The sequence below is a fragment of the Drosophila gunungcola genome, chromosome 3R, assembly GCF_025200985.1.
Source record: "Drosophila gunungcola strain Sukarami chromosome 3R, Dgunungcola_SK_2, whole genome shotgun sequence".
NCBI lineage: Eukaryota > Metazoa > Arthropoda > Insecta > Diptera > Drosophilidae > Drosophila > Drosophila gunungcola.
In genome coordinates, this window is record NC_069139.1 from 365209 (window position 1) to 383811 (window position 18603).

General features: G+C 39.3%; 1 protein-coding gene across 2 annotated transcripts in view; it reads left to right on the plus strand.

Moving 5' to 3' along the window:
• Nucleotides 1-17822, plus strand: part of LOC128266380 (clavesin-2) — a 50065-nt gene extending 32243 nt beyond the window's left edge. The window contains exons 1-6 of one of the 2 annotated variants that reach the window (XM_053002870.1): nucleotides 15798-15857; nucleotides 15923-16206; nucleotides 16294-16401; nucleotides 17116-17260; nucleotides 17316-17529; nucleotides 17593-17822. In XM_053002870.1, the coding sequence (XP_052858830.1) occupies nucleotides 15932-16206; nucleotides 16294-16401; nucleotides 17116-17260; nucleotides 17316-17529; nucleotides 17593-17747 (897 nt within the window). In that variant the 5' untranslated portion in view covers nucleotides 15798-15857; nucleotides 15923-15931 and the 3' untranslated portion in view covers nucleotides 17748-17822. Of the gene's footprint in view, nucleotides 1-15797; nucleotides 15858-15922; nucleotides 16207-16293; nucleotides 16402-17115; nucleotides 17261-17315; nucleotides 17530-17592 lie in introns of those variants that run through there. The other variant, XM_053002871.1, reaches the window with a different exon arrangement.
• Nucleotides 17823-18603: the final 781 nt, after the last annotated feature.

Sequence of the window (18603 nt, forward strand, 5' to 3'; positions counted from 1 at the left end):
ATTTATCCTTGCTGCAGGGCGAGGGATCGAATCGAAACGTGGGAAGAATGGAGTAACAAAACAGTGCAGTTCTCCCTTAACAAAGGCATGATTTGACCTTACGTACAAGCCTGTGTGAAAGAGTTGCGTTCGGCAGGATATCGCAGAACCAAAGTCAAGGGCCATTAAGTCGGGAGCCAGGCGAAGAAATCAAAATAAAAATTTAACTTCGAATTCTTCCCCCCGTTCAACCGTTCTTGTGTCCCACTTCAAGCAACAGATCATGGGAAATATTTCTCGATTCCCTCGAAACCAGTTGAACGAGACCCTGTGATTGCTGGCTGAGTTTTTGAGGGAGGGTACAAGTAGCTGGCAAGGCCGGCTGTCTTCGATTAGGGTCAGGATAATGTCCAGGATCTTGGGCAGCTAAAAGCCACAGGTGCAGGATCCTGCGAGACGGGGGTTGCGGCCAAGGAGCGTGAAAATTATTCAACTTTCTGTGGGAAGCAGCTCACCAGGGCAACCAATTCGGCGTTTCATGGTAATTTCACGGAACTCATGGTCCTGGCTACCGGGGACACGCCAACTACTTGGTTCACACGACGTCAGCGCATGTCCAAAGTGCCCTGTCACATCCGATCCGATCCAGAGGGACAGAGATGGAGGAGGACACAGTGCGGGATGGCGACATTTCCGGATTTAAGGCCCAAAAAAGGCCAGCTCCAAAGCAGCAAGAGTGTCATTAGGCAAGATACACTCCAAAAATAAATATAGGTTTAACTTACAAAAAAAATGTAAAAAACATTTTTGATTGATATTTATTATTATCAAGATCTTTTTAAAATAATTTTTATAATAAAAGTGTCTCAAAAATATTAATTTCATAACATGAGCCATAAAAATAATAAAGGTATGAATAAAAATAGACAATGGTAAAAATAATATACATTATTTTAAATTGATTGAAATTCTTAGCATCTTAATATTTCAAAAATGAATTTTATTAGATTCCGAATGCGGTTGTCCCCAAATGCGGCAAACATATTTTTCTGAGTGCAAACGCATGGCATTAGAAGCTGTTGCGTTGATTGTGTGCGGAAGTTCCCACCAGACGGTGATTATGACGCAACACAATTTTTGGGACAGTTGCAGGTGATTGAAGCTGGAAGTTGGTCCGCAGATTTGTACGTTTCTGGGCTTGCGATGACGTTCACATGGGACGCTAATTAAAAAGGAATTTCTTGGCTTCTTGCCCGTTTTTTTTTTTTTTGGCTTACAATCCAGCAACGGCAATTAGAAATGGGGGAAGGGGCAGACAACCAGGAGAGTGCTAATTTAGTAATCACAAGTCAGTCGGCTGCGAAGACAGCCTAAAAAGTATCTTAGGGAACCGGTTGGCAGGGGTCCTCAGAAGAAATAAGCTCAGCTTGCCACACCCTTTTTTCTCCCCATCTAACGGTGCAAAGGTGTGAAATTGTTGTTGCTCTTGATTGGATATCTGTGTTGGATCAGGTGGCACTGCGGTGATCGCAGCTTCACGTCGTGAGGTTTCAATCGATCCTCCCAAGCCAGCTGTTAAAAAAATCAACAGCCGCAAGACTCTGAGGAGATCCCCAGCTCGGGGTTTGTTGATTATCTTGAAATCTTTTGTCAGCCAGCTGTATTGACTGGATTTTCCTGAGGAAAAGCTGCGATCCCTTTGAACTAGTCATCGTGAGGTGGTTGCTGCCTTTTTTATAATTTTCAGACACTATTTTGTGTTTGCTTTTTGTGTGTGTAAAAGTCATTTTTCCTTGTGCATCAATTAATGAGGGAAAACATTGTATGTTCGCATAAGGGGTTCCTCGGGGATTTCTTCTTTTTTTTTTCTCAAAATGTATTTTATTTTGTTAAAGTTCTTATCGCGCGGGAACATCATATTAAATAATTTTTTATACCCTTGCAGAGGGTATTATAATTTCAGTCAGAAGTTTGCAACGCAGTAAAGGAGACGTTTCCGACACTATAATGTATATATATTCTTGATCAGCATCACTAGGAGAGTCGATCTAGCTATGTCCGTCTGTCCGTCCTTCTGTCCGTTCGTCTGTCCGTCCGTGTGTCCGTCCGTTTCTCCGCGATCTAGTTTCTCACTTTTAAAGCTATCTGCATGAAACTTTCCCAAAAGTTGTCTTTTTATTGCAGGTAGTACATAAGTCGGATCGGACGACAATAGCATATAGCTCCCATAGAAGTAATCGGAAAAATAACTATAAAAAATAATAACTTTGCTTTTTTTAAATTTTAGTTTTAGTTCTTCGACATTTAGTAATAATTACGAATTTCAGAATTACGGTTTAAAATTTTGTTGTAACTTTTTTATTTTGTAATTCTTTTTTTTAAATTCTTTTTGATGTATTAAAAATTTGACAGCTCAGATTTACGCTTTCTATTTTATTAAAATCGGGAAACGATATGATATAGCTGCCATAGGAAATATCGAATAATTGAGCTGCAACTCATCAACGCTTCAATGTTTTTAAACATATACGCAAGTTAATCAAAATTTTAATGCTTTCAAGAATTTTTAATTTTTGCACTTGCTGCCAGGGTATATGAACTTCGGCTTGCCGAAGTGTGCTTCCTTTCTTGTTTTAATATAAATAGATCTTTTTAGTTATCTAAATTATAATTGATATAGTTTCATCTTTTATCAAATTGATATTTTATATTCTTATTACGATTATTACATGTTTATTGAGTTATTTCTAGGAATTATCGACGTATATGAAGGGATAATCTAAAGCTACGAGTTGTTTAGCCTCGTATCTCTCCCAAGATGGAACCCAATCCATCGCTCAAGAGTCCCTGGGAACAGGGAATCCTAAACTAATTTACAACACGTGTAATCGCTCGGAGGTCGCTGACCGAGCGAGTTCTCATTCTCTGGCCTTTCTCGTTCCTGTTCCAGGCCAAAGGCAAACATCTTTTCTAACCGCCTAGATTGACAATCGAGATTGAATCGCACACATTCCCAGATGGGAAGACACACAGATACAAAACGTATCTTTGGATACTAAAAGCGGCGGAGCGTGAAAAGGTAAGGAATCGCTGCCGAAGAAACGAAGAGAATGAGAGGAGAAAAGGAGCCTACGGACAAAAAGAAGCACAAAACCAAGTAAAACGAAACCCAGAGAATGGAATTGTAAATAGTAATAAGTACGGAAAACCGGACGGGGGGTTCGCGGGGACTTCGGCTAGGGATCGGAATGGGGTAGCGTCATAAATAATATTGTTTACACAAATGGTTCACGGCGATGAGCAGCAACTCCTGTGCGATGTCCGAAACAAAGACCCCATCCCGCCACGGATGTTGGGCCTTTATTTTGGGTCAACGGATCCGTTTCGATATGATCCTACGCACCCCAGCTAAAAATAGCCGCGATGAGCTCAAATCGTCGTGTTTACGAGAAAAGTGGTAAATACGAAAAAGTGTCGTGCCCGCCAAGGAAGAGAAACCTAAATTCCAGCTAAGCACATGGACTGTAAAAAATTATCAAAACTTTTGTTGTATATATATTAACCATTACATTTTTAAAACTGGGACCAAACAAAAAATTGATTGAATTTTTAAAAAAATATTTAAGTATGTTTTGTACATTTACAAACAAACATACACTGCCCTATAATTGGTCTCTACCATATCTCAACAGAGATACGCAATTAGTGGGTGTTGGAGAGGGTGTGGCAAATTTTAAAATGATGAGCGCTGATCTGACGGACATGGCTCGATCGACAGATGCCGATCAACTTACTGCCAATCTTTTTATTTATCAATTCAATATATATAAAGTTTATTAACGCTATTTGCCACAATAAGACTTAAAAAAATGAATGTTTAATGACACTATATGTTTATAATTTTTAATGTTTCTAGTCAGGGAAGCTGCACTTTAATAGCAACAGGTGGCGATTTATGTTATTCCTAAATATAAAAATACCACTGTTTTTTTAAGAGTGTAAGCATGAGGCGAGTGCGTGCCTTTGAGTGGGGAAGAGAAGAAGGGTAGAAAGGGGGCAGGCGCTGGGAGGGGAGCAGGCTTAAAGCCAAAACAACAACAGGTAGAAATCAAATAGAAAACGGAATAGACAAAGAGACTAAGCGAACGAAGGAAATAGCGGAGCAGCGCAGCAGCAGAGTGCCGGCAGCATAACGACCAGCAGACACTCACAAAGATACATACACAGACACTCGAACCTAGACAGGCGCTCACAGATACAAATACAGATATGGACACATGGAGAGCTCGGTTTGTCTATGTGCCCAGGCATTTCGAGTTTCATTTTATGTTTTGACCCCTTTTAAGTTCAAGAACCCTTTTCCTCACAATATCACAACCACACATGCGCAAGGCCCTCTCTTTCTCTTGCTCTCTAACTCTCCAGCGCCAACTGAGAGATCATTGGAGAGTTGGGGCTTGGCTTCACACTCACCAATACCAGGGAACATCCCCCGAGAGCCAGAGAGAGCAACTCTCCAAACGGAAAGCTCAGCTCAGCAAAGAGTAAAGTAGCAGGGATTGTTATTGTTTTGAGGTGGGATTTCTGGGCTTTTTGTCTTTCTTGGGCGCAACAAGTGTATTTCGACTTTTGATTTATGCCTGCGGAATCCAACTACGCTCTCAAAATCGAGCGGCCCGCTCTGCATTAAACGGAATTATCAATTGATTGATGAACACTAATTATGTTAATTGGTTAATGAAATGCAATGTGTCAAGCGTTGAGCTCGTGGCTTAATTGCTACGAGCACAGGGGAACGCTTCCGTCCTTCCTCGCCAAAAAAGCTTTACAGCACAGTCAAACCTTTCTAAAAGTTACTTGTTTTCCCTGTTGATGAACTTTTCTTATAATTATACAACTATTTTTAAAAGTTATTTAAATTATATACGTATGTAGCTACACATTTAAAATATACCTATATTTGAAATAAATATTATTTCCATTTGATAACTAAGAAATGGTTTTCATATTTCCAATTTCTTAAAACGAAGTAGTCGTTTTACCCTTAAAATTTTAAAATACTTAAAGATTGTGCAGTAATGGAGTAATGAGTCACTAAGGAGAAAAAGCTCTTTTGAGCAAGTGCTTTCGGAGAAAGCGATCGCAGAGGGCGTTGTCTGTACATATCATTGCAATGTAAACCCATCCCTCAGTATCACTATTATTGTATCTATTACAAATGAACAGTTACATCCTCTGCGCAAAAACCAAAAGATACCATACACCTACAGCTGTCTAAAAAACCGTTCATGGTCATCGTGCCATAAATGGCAAACGAAACGAAATTGAAATTAAGCAAATGAGTGGGAAACCAGATGCTGAAGCAACCAAGGAGAAGAACATCGAGGCAGCAGCAACAATGGCAATAGCAACTTCAGAAAACAAGTTGATGAAGGCGAGGTCTGAAAGCCGTATTAAAATCCGAATCCACTAGACGAAGGCGGATGCGCACCTAGAAGCCAAATGAGGAACTCTAGCGGATGCTGTGCCTCTTCAACTGGGACAAAATCAAAGCAACTTTAACGGCGACGTTGATAAAAAGTTTACACTGAAAACAAAATTATTCCTTAATCTTAACCTTAAAATCGAAAAGTTATTCTGAAAGCAATTATTTTTTACTTTTTCTGAATTTAGGGCCACTTTTAGTCTAATTTTCAATAAGATACATTCCTTTTCTTATGTTACGTGGTTTAGTTTATTCAGAGCTTAGTTTCTTAAGATGGAACTGTAGAAATGTAGTTTGCAGTGCAGAGGCCGCAAAAGCCATGAGTTTACCACATTGGGTTGGTAGTTGCTGTTGGCCCTCATGTCCCACGCTTCCATTTCCATACTCACACAGGCGCACGTATTAAAATCCAAGCGGCTAACGGTAACTTTACGCAAACCCAAGACAAGAATGCAGCGGAAGGAGAGAAATCCAAGAGACATGAAGAAAGAGTGGCGGAGAAAGGGTTTTCTTTCAAATCAAAAATAAATACAAATACAAATGCGCGAAGCTTTTAACATAAAGAGAAAGAAACAGAATAAAGGGGGGAGTGCAAAGAAGGCGTTTCGAAGGGAACAGATATGTTGTAGAGCGGGGGTGGAGAAGAAGGAACGCGATCAGGCGACGCATGTAAATTGCCGGCCATGTTACGTTTATTTTTCACTTTTGGACGAAGCGTCAGGTGCACTGTCTGCCAAACGGACAACGCTTTCGGGGCTTTGGGCGTGTGCCCATTTGTCGGAACCCCCATACCACCCATCCACGTCGCCATATAGCGCTATATACATAAGCCCCATTGCGTTGCCTGCAACAGGTTCGTAAATAACCATCAAGTTGCGGGCGTAGCTCTGGGCCAAAGTCCTAAACGCGTCTCAGGTTTCAGGGCACCGAACACCAGGTCCACACTTTAAAAAAATCTCAGGATTGTAACTTTTCTCGTTAAAAAAAAACAATATTAATTTTCTTAATTATTTGTTTTTTTTTAACTGCTCGTTTAAATTTTACCTTTTTTCCTTCATTAGCTGGGAAAAGCAGGACAAAAATCCGATGATGACCACAGGTTAAAATATACCTTTTTAGATAGGTTCAGTGCTGAAAAATAATTAATTGGATCATGGATTTTGAATTTATAATAATTTATGATATTTAATTTTTTAATAAAATTATAAATCTGCGTTTAGTATAAAGTTAGCAGCTCAAGTTTTCTTTAGCCAAGATATTGTTAATATTATTCAATATTTTGGTCAGTGCTTTAACAGGTTACGGCCTTAAAAACAACAAAAACAACAGCCGCCACAATTACCCAAGAAGAAAGCCCATCGTCGGGCTCAAAAATCCAGACTCGCTGCTTCACCGCCAGTCGTACGCATTTGAAGCGTTTTTACTGTTTACTGTTACGAGTCTCGAAAGCGAAGATCGCTGCTCCTCACTTCCCACTGCCCAGCTCACTTCTCCTCTCTGCTCCCAGTTCAACGACCGAAAAACGGACAGAGACCCTCCGTCCCCATAACCCCACCCCTCCTACCCATTTTGGAGGCCCCTTCTTCGGCGCGGTTCTTCCTGACTGCCTTGCCTTTTCTTCTGGTTCGCCTGCTGGCTGGTTCGTCTAGCTTTCTATTGTCTGATGATTGCCCAAAAAGAAAGAAAGACAAAAACTGCTCGTGGGTTTTAACCCTACGAAATGCTGGGAATGGGATTGGGAATGGTAAGACCTTCTCTCTCACGCTCTAGCATTCCATAACCAAGATATCTACGATGGTCTCTTTTGCTGCTGAGGATTAATAATGAGTCGATCTCTTGCCGAAAATGTCCAGAGAGCGTTGCGCTAGAGATTCTTGGAGCGAGGGTCCGCCGGTCATTGACATTCTAATAGTGGCCAAGGGATTGACGCACTGTTAGGGTTTCCTATATTGTGATTAATGGCTTTCTTCGCTCCTAACTTCTATCGATGAATTCCCATTAAAAGTCCTCAAAATTCAGGAGATCGATTATAAAGTAATCAAGAAAATAACTCAAAAATCAGAACTAGCCTCAGAACAAAATTTTAATTTTGTTTACAAAATATTTCGTACCCTTTTTTTTTCTTAAATAAAGAGTTTTCATATATAGTCCCCAAATCTCATCTGAAAAGTTAGCTTTTTTAATATTTTTATATTATTATATTTATTTACATTTTTTATTTTTTATATCCTGTCAATACAGTAATGCCGTAGAAATTCATAAGTAACTCATTATAGAATTATGTTTTCGTATTACTCTCTAAAAGAGATCAATCATTTTATACTCGGAAAAGTCATTCTCTGAAAATCATACCTTACTTTCAGGTAGCTCATTATGCATGCAGACAGTACAGTCTGCCATTAAAATCATCTACCCAGCCAATAAAATCACTTGACAAATTATGCAACAGGTTCAAAAAGCCCAACCAACTGAGTGACGAATCATGGGAAAATGTCAACAGCGCGAGAGAAATCCAGAGGGGGTTGAGTTGTGTGTTTCACTGTTAGAGGTTCACGCATAGTGCACAACTCAAATCCAGCCGGGGAATTGTAAATAAGCCACCGTAACGCCCTTGCCTAGGGGAGCTCATTAAAATTCCATGTGAAAATTGCCATAAAATCTTTTTTGATTTTTATTTCACCTGTATTACACAGTGCGAAATGATAAGACCTTTCTCATATCAGCAAGGATTATAACGAACAAATATGGCTGATGTATTCTTAAAGTTAAATATTTATTTTATTTTTGTAATTCAATAGTTAAATGATTGGAAATAATAAAAATGAATACATAAGGTTTTTATATTAAAAGAAAGAAATCTTTAAATAAGTTTATGGCTTTCAATAAAGATTAGGAACTTTATTTTCTAATAATTTTTGTCTGTGCATCCTTAGTTTTTCCCTTACAAAGGGGTGTCGAAAGCTTTCCATGCGAGATTTTCTAAGGTCAATAGAAATGCCACAGGGATCAGTGGGTCTCGTATAATGAGAGCTTCTCCGACTCAAAACATAATTATAATTATTCACCCCTTGCAGTTGTGTTCATGTGAAGGCATTTCCGCCCGCCTTTGTCCCTTTCGGACTTTCGTGACCCGCACCCAAAAGGCAATTGTCAAACTCTCACCCTCGATTGGATTGCTGAACCTTGCGCCCAAGTGTCCGGAAATGAGATGCAAATATTATGTGGGACTCGGCTAGGATCGTTTTAAAACCGATCCTTCAGAAGCCACCCCCCTCACAGTTGAGTGGGCATGATTAAGGAGGTGCGGCCATGAGGGTTGCTCATCTCCTTGATATATAGTAAATTATAGCATTTGCACGAAGATCCCCAGCCGGAGGGTAAGAAAATTGTCTTGGCCTCCTGCGCTTGCACTTTCCACAGCAGCGAAGAGGGAAAACAGTGAAAATAATGAAAATCGAATTGCTTGAGTGCGCTCGTGGCGCGTAATTTGGAACTCTAGTTTATGCATATCGCGTCTTAAATATCTAGGCTGCCATTTAGTGGAAATTATGCAAAGTTGGGATGGTCTAGGTGAAGTCTATAAGAAATAAATGTGTTTTTCTTATACACTGGTGCCTTGGTCTTCCTCTTTCTTTGGAACAACTATCCCGCTGGTTTACTTAAAGGTATAAAAGAAAAAAACATTACAAAATTGGGAAGCTATAAACCAGCTCATCAAAGGAATTCTACACTGGATTCACAACCCAAAAATTATTCTCTTGGAATCTACATACTTTTTTTTCTCTGTAGAGTGTGTCGTAGATTGGAAACTTAGACAAATGTAGGCCAACTGAACCGTAATTGCAAGCACATGTCATTCTAAGCTCGCAGCTCCCGAGACTCGACCCTATTTAATGTCCGGCTGTATGTCTTGGCATTATGTGATCAAGAGTTTTACACAAAATGCAGGAGAACTTGGGAAGTGCGAGACCCACTATTTATCATCCTCGTTGCCAGGCTGAGACTTGATGTAAATGTAACCCCCTGATCCGAAAGATCGTCCGCTAGCTAGGCGCAAATCGTCAAAGGCCGGGTTCAGTGAACCATCCGGGAAAAGATTCAATTGCCATCTCACTCTGGGTGCCTCTATCTCGCTTATGGGGGGACGAATAAGAAGACAACGCGAAAGCGTAGAATGCCACAATGTTAATGGCAGCTGGAGGGGAAGAGCTCCCGAGGAAACACAATAAAATGAGCTTGCGACGCATGTGACTCCGGAAAAGATCAAAGGGGCTTCCACTTTCGCCAGCAGACTTCTCCATTGATTTCTTATTCTGCTTTTCCTGCTTGGTAAACATAGTCCAAGTCTGATCGATAAGAACTTAGTATTGTTGCGTAAAAACAAGTCCGGTCATAGATTTATAATAGTGATCTCTAATCCTTCATTTTAGAAATCTTGAATTTTTTATATTTAATACTATATTTTAACCATTATGACCACACAAACTTTTTAAGGTTTTCATACTGATCGGAAGAAACAACGTCCCAGTAAATGAATATATATCCAAAATAAAATTTTTACTTTTTTCAAAAATCTAAATTTAAACAGGAAAAGACTACATTTTGCCAAATTTATCTAGAATGCTTTACTTATATCACACCATTCTCCTTTCCTTAGTGGCATAAGATCTTCCTTTCGAGTGCTTTCTCTTCTGGTCTTATTCGATCACCATCCGGTCGTTGAGTTTAACTCCCCTTTCATTCCATAATATCGGTGGTCCTTAAAGTCAAGTGCTTGTTTCCTTTCCCTTCGCTGAGACGAAACTGGGACGCAAGAACGGGCAGGAAATATTGAATTAATAATTATGTAGATGGGAGTTTTTGATATGCGCATATTTTTACGATGCACAGTCTGCTCTAGGATGCCACTAATTACGGCGCGGCACATCTCCTCAAGCGAGTCCAGCAGGGGTGAAACGTCTTCGCGATACTCTTCCTGACTTCCGAATATCCTAGCAGGTTGCTTTTCCCCGTTTTTCCAAACAGCCCCTGGATGGCAACCTTTATGTAGCCAAACGATCGCTTTACACTAGGCAAACACAAAAAGGAAGAAAAACCAGCCGAGGATGCACTGAGATTCCACCACCATTACCTTGTTACCTGGGCGATTGTAACGTCTGTCTCGCGGAGGGTTGCTAGACCATCTAATTATCATTTCCCAACGTTCAGGTGTCGCAGTCGCAGTCAAAGTCGCGTTCGGAGTCAGAGTCATCATCAGGTGTTCGGCCGCTGATGAGTACGAGAATTCGTTTTTTAAGGCTTAGGGAATTTTGAGACGCACGACTGATCATCCTTTGTGTTTCGGGCGTTGGGGTTTGGTGTCCCTACTCCTTATATATATAAATTGTTTTGTAGAGGGCTTCAATGCATTGTGTTGCCTGTTCTTTTGTGCGATCGCTGTCTGGATGGATGGTTGGAATGGATCGCTGGTGTTGGATGGACGGGCTTTGTTTGAAACTCACTTGTGACTGACTTTGGTTGGCTTTCGAGGGCCATTTAGGGCAGAGCACACTGACAAAAGTTTATCATTGGCTTCGTAAAAAAGTACATAAAGCCAAAACCGTTTAAAAAGAAAACAAATGGATAACGAATGTTGTCGTATAATTACATATCTAAAGTAAGCAACTAATGAAAATTGTCTGCTCTTTGACAAAATACGTATGTACATACCCAAACATTTTTTTTTTTGGTTTTAAAATGAGTTTTGAAAAAAAAATATAACCTATTTCTCTAAGTGCTTAGCAAAGCAACCCTCCAATTTCAGAGTGTTTGTGGTGCATCCTGTTGCTTGCTGTTGCATGAAACAGGATGCCAACGAGCGTGTAATGCACAGTTACCCTCGATTTCCCACCCCAAGGCCGCACCCTCCACCCCCGCGAGTCGCCCGCAATCGGGTGCATTCAACTGTTGCTGTTTGATTTCCAATTTGAATGCTACGAAGGAAGCGATAATTGGATGGATATTGCCTTTGCTTCCTACTCCTGTTCGGCTGGGAACTGAAGCAATTTAATGGGTTTCAAGCAGTCATTTCCACTTCCCTGGGCATTCAAGGTTGCCAAGCCCCAAACAAAAACTTCATTTTGCCGGTTTGCATATGCAGCGAACAAAAAAGATAAAACAAAAAACGAAAAAGACCAAACAAATCAAAATCAATTTGTCAAGCGACACTTGCCACCGTAAATAAAAGTGGCCAGCAGCAACACAAAAAGCAACTACGCCATGAACCACAGCAACAACTACAGGCTGACAAATACATTCGAACGGCAGTCAGAAATCAAAACAAAAACCGCTAAAATAACACAAAAAAAGAACAACATCGAATAAAATACATACGAAAAAAAAAACACAAATAAGGCGTGCATGCGCAAAACGAGTTTTTAGCTGGGAGAACAATTGAAGCTTTTTCAGCCAGCGAGCGAAGAACGCGTGGTTGGAGTTGGATAGGTGGTGCCCCAACCTGATCCCAATTCCCAACTTCGTTAATTGTTAGAGGAGATGTGAGACCACGAGGTGACATGACAGCCCATGCACTGGGAAAAAACCGTCAAGTGTTTACTAAATTCAAATTATTTAGTCTCGTTTGTTTATGCTAAAACTTCAATAGCTGAAATGTGAGAAATGAGTTAAATCAGAAATCGGTTTTAGTTATTAAATTCGGACTGTATTTAGTTTGTTATTTTTATACCCTTGTAGAGGGTATTATAATTTCAGTCAGAAGTTTGCAACGCAATGAAGGAGACATTTCCGATATAAATACATTTCCGATATAACTATATACATTTCCGAATATATATTCTTGATCAGCATAACTAGGAGAGTCGATCTAGCCATGTCCGTCCGTCCGTCCGTCTGTCCGTCAAATATCAAAATCGGGCGACTATAACATAAAACTCCCAATAGAACAATAAAAATATTAAAAAAAGTACATTATTTTATTTAACTTTTTTATTTTTAAATTTTTTTTTATTGTTTTTGACTTTTTTATTTATTTTACAGTTCAAATTACGCTTTTAATTTTATAAAATCGGAAAACGATATCAAATAGCTACCATAGGAACTATCGAATAATTGAATCATCAAAGCTTCAATGTCTTTAAACATATACGCAAGTAAATTATAATTTTAATGCTTTCAAGAATAGTTAATTTTTGCAATAGCTGCAGGGGTACATGAACTTCGGCTTGTCGAATTTTGCTTGCTTTCTTGGTTATTCAGTTTTTAGTTAAACTGTCCTTACGTACCAATCGGTTAATAAATTAATTGTACAGGCAGTTTACAGTTAAGTCCTACAATTATTAATTATATTATTTGATTTATTTAAAAATCATTTGCAAAGCTTTGCGCTCATAAATACTTATAAATATTTAATTTATTCAATTTGTTGTATTTGCTATCGTGTTTATTTTCTAAACTTATAAATGAATTTCCCTTAAACATCTAGGAACACTCTCTACATTATAGAGGACCGTCTCAGTGTAAAAATGAGTCAGGGCTCAGCGATCGATCGACAATTGAAATGGACAACCGGAGCTGGACAGGATCCGCTCTCTCCGAATGGGGAAACGAGTTGCAGTTGGCAGGGGGAATATGCAAATCGGTGTAAGCCGACGCGACAACTTCATTTGTGCAACGGAGCTGTGGTGGCCAACGGAAACGCAACCGTTGGTCAGAAGGGGGGAGCTACGAGTGGGTTGGGGAGTGGTTCGCAGTCGCGATTGGGAGTGTGGCAAGTTGATGCACGTCGTCGGCCAAATTGAGGTTAAGTAATGCAGTCAAATGCGTGTAAAAAATGGACGGGGAACAAATATCAACCGCAGTCGGGGAAAAAAGCACCAGAAACGGCCGCAGAAACTGGGCGGGGCTCAAAGGAGAAGGAGAATTTAACCTCAAAAGGCGACTTACTCTTAGGACTCGATGCATGACGGCAACATAAAACGAACGCACGTCGCCAAACGATGTTGTCACCACCATGTGATCACTACTATCATCATCGGCGTGGACGGAAACCTGATCCGCGATTAGCAAGCAGACATTCCTGCGATTGATTTTTTGGGTCACCATTGCAAAAATTGATGTCTGTCCCTCAGATGGTTGTGCGTGTGCGCACACTGCAAATATTTTGTTCGCTACATTTGAAGGATAGTTGTCCAATACACGGCAAAACCCATTACACAAATACAATTTTAATATTTATAATATGGGGATACTTATTTTAAAATACCTTTAAATTAGCTAAACGTTACACTTTTACTTGAGAGCTTTAACCCCGAAATTTTTTTTTAAGAAAACCATTTTATTTTGGAACTTATAGTAAATCAAACCCGAAGTGATAAAGTAACATCAACATTTAAAGATATTCATCATAGAATTCAACTTTACTGTCTTTATGATATTGCTCTTGCCAAAAATCTTGATCTTCGATTCAAGCTCGATCTTTGGGATGTATAATTAATTTCGGATTGGCACCTAGTTTGACACTCGAGGCTGACACCACAGCACCTGCCCCCATCGGACCAAAATAAAGCAGTAGTCCACACCATCTCCCATAGATCCCCGTCGGGCTCTCAAACAGGTTACCATTGGCAGTGCAAAAATTTGCAGTTTGCCGTTTGCTCTTTGCGCGCGACTTCTAATCCGTTTGGAATTTCAGTCTCGCCAAAGCGGACCGGCTGTTTAAATGAGCTAAGCATGCCACAGCTACACTGGCATACATTGTGATTTAGGACTCAAAGTTATTAAGAGTTGATTATTGATTATATTTTTATCAAAAGTATAAAAAAAAATCATAATACAACGAGCAGTAAATTTCTTAAAAGACTTAAGGTTTTTTTGCAATTGTCGAATAAAAAAAATTGATTAATTTTTCAGGAAGTAATTGGCTCTGATAGTTCGGGTCGTTATCTGCATAATTCTGGCTTTTAGCTGTGCGTCTAATTATGACCAAACTGCCACACAAAAATATAGCAAAAAAAGGAGAAAAAAAACTTAATATAAAATAAATTATTGTGTTTTGGCCACCAATTTTTATGTGTTAAAAATTATTTTTTTTTATATTATATATAATTATCTTATTATATTATATAATTATATTATATATTATATTATCTTTTAACATTATATACTGTAATAGTTGTGAATATTATATAAGCCAAATAAAATAAAATTCAGGTACTTAACGTTGAACTCGTAACAAAATTCCCAATCGATTGCAGTGTTGGTTAAAACCTCAACCACAGGCTGCCTAGCCAGGTTGGCCACTTGGCCTGGCTTTGATTTCTGCCCAGCTGAGTGGCTGGCTGGTGGCTGCTGTTGGCAAAATGTCAAGTATGTGCTGCGAAAATAAGGACGCGGATAAAATTGAAGGAATACTTGCACTGCAGAAGTTGTGACATCCTAATTGGTAGAGGCATTCTTTGATTTTTTTAATTTGTCATGGAACCTATTTTGCTTAGTTTAGAAAATCTAATAAAGAAATGAAGAAATGTTAACCTACTCAAACCTTAAAATAGTTTATAGTTAACCCTTTATGAGTAATTTATAATTTTTTTTTTATTATTTTTAAGCTAACTTCATTTTTTTACTGGTTTTTGAATACTGGACATATTATACTTAAATTTACATATTTAATTATTTACCGTACTTACTACATCTTCCCCTATCTCTTATCTTCGTTTATATAGAAATATAATTTCCTTTCGCCAGTCGAACGTCACATTTTAGTTTTGATGAAGGAGCTGAAATCTCTCGATCTCCCGGGCACACGCCACGCAAAATAATAATAGCAGCCCCCCGTCATGGATGAACCGCCCAATCACTTGATCACATGTTATACAACTTTGAAGAAAGAGAAAAAATACAATAATAACAGACAGCAGCTCCAGACGGATACAAAAATTAACTTCCAAGCAGCCTGATACAAGTGAAATGAGCCGATGACAAATGCACAGAAAACAACGTTCAGAGGATTTAAAATTTAATATAACATTTTATGAACAGATTTGAAAAAAGTTGAATCGAAATATATAACCACAAATAAGGGGTTTGGCTCTTTTCAACTCCAAATTATTATTTATTATTTGTATAATGCTCAAAATCACTGTTGTTTCTTCCCGTGCGAACAACGAACGAAAGACAGTTGCTAGTTTTTCCTGAATAATGAAGGAGACGATGGGTGGGGTGATGTAGTGGCTGCGGTTCGGCCAGCCAACACATTCCAGTTTCCCGCCGAAAAACCGATTACCGATCCCGATCCCGAGCACTTGCAATTGCATGCCGAATTCGCCAAGTCAGCCGGCCAACGCCAACCAGTTTTGCTTGCAAAAGCAAACAGCTTCCATTTCCATTTCATTCGAGAGTAGTCCGCACTGAAAGTCGTTTCGGGCCAAGTAGCGCAATAATCAAAAGTAAATCCCATTGCAGCCCCACGAAATGAAGGAGGCCGATTTGGACGATCAGTATGGCCGTTTTCCGGAGATCAATCGATCGGAGGTTCAAAAGTTCATCGAGTGGATCCACGCCCAACCGCATATCTCGGATAGATTTTCGGAGGGCGAGGCCCTGCACTTCTTCCACGCCTGCCGCTCCAGCATGGAGGTGGCCAAGCAGGTCCTGGACACTAACCTCACGGCCCGCACCCACCTAGATGAGTTCTTCGTGAATCTCGACTGCGAGCGGCCCGAGATCAGGCGCGCCATGAGAACTGTGTGGGTTGCATCCTGATACTAGTTTATATGAAATACAACCTTTTTTTAGACAATTATTTTAATATATACCTTTAATTATTTCTTCAGCTCTATTGTACCTCTGCCAGGTGCCACTCCCGAAGGTTATCGTGTGATTCTCGCTAAGCTGGATGACTTGAATACATCTAACTATAACTTTGCAGATGTTATGAAACTGTGAGTACACGGAAAAATAGTAATAAAAAAAGAAAGTCCTATATTGGCCATTAGAAAAAGTGTTTTTGGTGCAAGTGTAATTGTTTAAAACTGAGCGAGAGGGTTCTAAAAACCAAAACAAAATAAATTAAGAAGGATCCTTAGATTTTAAGTTTTTCGCAACCTTGATTCTATAAGGTCCAGTCTAAATTAAAATTTGTATTTAAATATCATTCAAAAACGAAATATTTTATGTGCAACACTTATTGAACTGGACCTTAACATTAATGGTTGACAATTATTGTCAGTTCAGCACAATTTCCACGTCACAAATGACGCGTGATTATGACAAGGCATTAAGAGAGTGAAGGTCCGAAATGTTTTGAGTGAACAGTGTGCTACCCCTAACTAAAATGCATCCAAAAGCACGCACGGCTCATTTCGCCGTTTCGGATAAATATTTGCTAAGATACTAAAATACTTCTCCTTAATCTTTAGGCATTCACAGATCATCAACCACTGTATGTTTATAAAGATCATTGTTATTTGCTGTATAATAACAGTCAATTAAGAGTTTACAATAAAGCAGCTTAACAGGCAAGGAGATGCACTCAGGAAAAAATAGAATTTTACCTTTTCTGACTTTTTGAGAATAAGATTAAAATACTAATAATAAAATAGTAATATATTTATTCCTGCAAGTGATTTTAAATGATCTTGTTCTCTTTCTCCCAGATACTGTATGGTATTCGATCTTTGGATGTATGAAGATGGCATTCAACCGGGGCATTTGATCGTGATCGATTTGAAAGGCACTTCTTTGGGCCACGTGGCACGCATAGGCCTTATACAAATGAAAAAGTTTCTATTTTATCTGCAGGTAAGTAAACTAAAGCTTTATTTCAAGAAGGATAATCCCAACTTTGTTTTTTTAGGAAGCGGCAGCCATTAGGCTAATGGGCTTTCATTTCATTAATATTGTACCTTTCATGGACAAGATTCTGGCTCTGATGACACCGTTTATGAAAAAAGAGCTGTCCACTGTACTGCACATGCACAGCGACTTGAATCAATTTTACAAGTTTGTGCCCAAGGAAATGCTTCCCAAGGAATACGAAGGTCAAGTAGAGGAGACAAGCTTAGTCAAAGGTGAGTCAAGGTCCTATTTCGTATTAAATCATTTTAATAAAATAATTTAAACTTATTTCGCAGAAGTATACTACAAAAAGTTGCTGGATAATCGAAAAGAATTTCTAGAGTTTGAGACGCGGCATCAGGTCAACGAGAAACTCCGACCAGGCAAGGCTAAAAATGCGTCAGATCTTTTCGGCATTGAGGGAAACTTTAAGAAGTTGGACATTGATTAAGCCAACCAGTTAGATAAATTATTTTTGTTTCACAGGTGTTTGATTGAATAATTAAAGTTTTCTATATAAAACTCATGCGACAAGGTCTGACTGGCTGGGTTTTAGCATCTTTCATTTCGTTTTGAAAGTGGTGCATATATTTGGGCAGTCGGTCAGTAATCTCTTGATGAAAATTGTTGCATACTAATGGGCAGCGTGTCTGCGTGATATGTAGCATCCTTGGGGAAAAAATGTCAAGTTTCTATAGCGTCCTTTTGGGCACATCTGGAAGTTCAAACTGCGCAGTAGCATACTGAACTTTCTGTTCTCCTGGTGTTTAAGCTCGAAAAATCTTCCAAATTCCCGACCAAAGTGGTCCGAGTAAGAACATTTTTTCGATTTTTGACACCAGGCCTACAGAAATCCCAGTTGGTGACTGCTGGGTTTTGGGAATTTATTTCGCGGAGCCCTCCCATTGGTCGACCAATAGTAACACGTCTTCCCGGCTGCTTAAAACAACCGTTACTTTTGTTCCAGTAAGCAGAGGCGTAGCCAGCATAAACAGGTGTTTGGGGGCTAAATGCCCCCAATAAGCGATTTTAACACCCCACAAACTGATATTCGAACACCTACTACACATTATGTTCGCCTGTTGCTTCAAATCGAGAAATCTAAAATTTTTCCCGTCCAACTGGACCGATCAAAACTTATTTTTCCATGGAAACTCGTCAATTTATGATTTTGAAGTACCAGGCGAACAGAAAACTCAGCAAGAAAACAGAGCTTCAAGCAAGTGTTCAGCGGATAGCTGTTTCATTTAATGATGGCTGCCAGGAAGCCACTCCCTTGGAAGACATCCGTTAGTTTGGAACTAATT